At 30.7% G+C, this 2,500-nt stretch overlaps 1 protein-coding gene across 2 annotated transcripts in view; it reads left to right on the plus strand.

Moving 5' to 3' along the window:
* LOC133622752 (histone deacetylase 7-like) overlaps positions 1 to 1,691 on the plus strand; it is a 156,208-nt gene extending 154,517 nt beyond the window's left edge. For both annotated transcript variants that reach the window (XM_061985687.2, XM_061985686.2), the window contains one exon: positions 899 to 1,691. In XM_061985687.2, the coding sequence (XP_061841671.2) occupies positions 899 to 1,101 (203 nt within the window). In that variant the 3' untranslated portion in view covers positions 1,102 to 1,691. The remainder of the gene's footprint in view (positions 1 to 898) is intronic.
* The last annotated feature ends 809 nt before the right edge of the window (positions 1,692 to 2,500 follow it).

Raw genomic sequence — 2,500 nt, forward strand, 5'->3', positions numbered from 1 at the left:
GGAGGGAGCTGCCATGCAAGGCGCTAACCAGCACCCATCAGGAGCAAGGGTGAAGTGTCTTGCTCAGGACACAACGGACATGACGAGGTTGGTACTAGGTGGGGATTGAACCAGGGACCCTCGGGTCGCGCACGGCCATTCTTCCACTGCGCCACGCCGTATATAGTTACAATAAAACAGAACAATCCAATAGTTACAATAAAACAGGACAATACAATAGTTACAATAAAACAGGACAATACAATAGTTATAATAATAATACTATAGTTACAATAAAAAAATAATACAATAGTTACAATTAAACAGGACAATACAATAGTTAAAATATTACAATAGTTACAATAAAACAATAATACAATAGTTACAATAAAACTGGACAATACAATAGTTACAATAAAACAATAATACAATAGTTACAATAAAACTGGACAATACAATAGTTACAATAATACAATAGTTACAATAAAACAGGACAATACAATAGTTACAATAAAACAGGACAAAACAATAGTTACAATAATACAATAGTTATAATAAAACAGGAAAATACAATAGTTACAATAATACAATAGTTATAATAAAACAGGACAATACAATAGTTACAATAATACAATAGTTACAATAACACAATATTTACAATAAAACAGGACAATACAATAGTTGTAATAATACAATAGTTTCAATAAAACAATAATACAATAGTTACAATAAAATAGCACAATACAATAGTTACAATAATACAATGTTACAATAAAACAGGACAATACAATAGTTACAATAAAACAGGACAAAACAATAGTTACAATAATACAATAGTTATAATTAAACAGGACAATACAATAGTTACAATAATACAATAGTTACAATAATACAATAGTTACAATACAACTCTGTGCAGGTGAGTACTGGCAGAGTGTGAAGGACTCTGCATCCACGGTGCAGCTGTCCTACCTGCAGGCTCAGAGGTCGTGGCAGAGGTCGTGGCTGAGGCGAGACTCGGACAGCGAGGCGGTGGACGCCATGGCAACCTTGTCCATGGCCTCTGACCTACAGGCTCCATGTCGCTCAGGATCCACCTTCAGCGTCTCTTCCCGCTCCTGATCGAGGACCTCCTTCCTGCTCCAAGTCATTCCAGTTCTAAATGTTCCTCAAACCACCTGCTGTAGTCTTGCAGGCCGGGTCAAAGGTCGTCCCCGATGTTGTCACTGCCACCAAGCACAATCTACCTTTTGCACTCAACACCTTTTTTCTCCTGGTGGACGTGCAGCATCAGATCAACTTGGAGCCAAGATGGAGGATTGGTGTCCATGTTCCTTGGACTTGAAGACAAGCGTTCCTGCTGTACTTCTTCTTAAAGGGGAACTGCACTCTTTGAACTTTGTACCTGTCATTCACAATCATCAAGTAAGACAAGAACACACCTTGATGCTCTCCAAATATTCAATACACACATGCAGTCTGCTTACAATTCTGCCTATAAACCCTTAAAAAACATTAATATCAAGGTTTTATATACATGATGTAAGTATGTATGTCATGTAGTAACATTCATAATAATATGTAATATATACATGATGTAAGTATATATGTCATGTAGTAACATTTATAATAACATGTAATACATACATGATGTAAGTATATATGTCATGTAGTAACATTCATAATAACATGTAATATATACAAGATGTAAGTATATATGTCATGTAGTAACATTCATAATAACATGTAATATGTACATGATGTAAGTATATATGTCATGCAGTAACATTCATAATAACATGTAATATATACAAGATGTAAGTATATATGTCATGTAGTAACATTTATAATAACATGTAATACATACATGATGTAAGTATATATGTCATGTAGTAACATTCATAATAACATGTAATATATACAAGATGTAAGTATATATGTCATGTAGTAACATTCATAATAACATGTAATATGTACATGATGTAAGTATATATGTCATGTAGTAACATTTATAATAACATGTAATTATACATGATGTAAGTATATATGTCATGTAGTAACATTCATAATAACATGTAATATATAAAAGATGTAAGTGTATACGTCATGTAGTAACATTCATAATAACATGTAATATATACATGATGTAAGTATATATATGTATGTGTATATATAAATGCATGTATATATGTGTATATATCTATATGTACAGTATGTGTGTGTATATATAAGTATGTATGTATGTATATATATACTGTATGTGTGTATGTATGTGTGTATATATACATATATATATTAAAATGTGTGTATATATGTGTATTAAATGTGTATGTATATATGTGTATGTATATTTATATATATATATATATATATATATATATATATATATATATATATATATATATATATATATATATATATACATATATACACACATACAAACATTATACATATATACATACACACACACACACACATATATATATATATATATATATATATATATGTGTGTGTGTGTGTG

Source organism: Nerophis lumbriciformis, linkage group LG23, assembly GCF_033978685.3.
Source record: "Nerophis lumbriciformis linkage group LG23, RoL_Nlum_v2.1, whole genome shotgun sequence".
Taxonomy (NCBI): Eukaryota; Metazoa; Chordata; class Actinopteri; order Syngnathiformes; family Syngnathidae; genus Nerophis; species Nerophis lumbriciformis.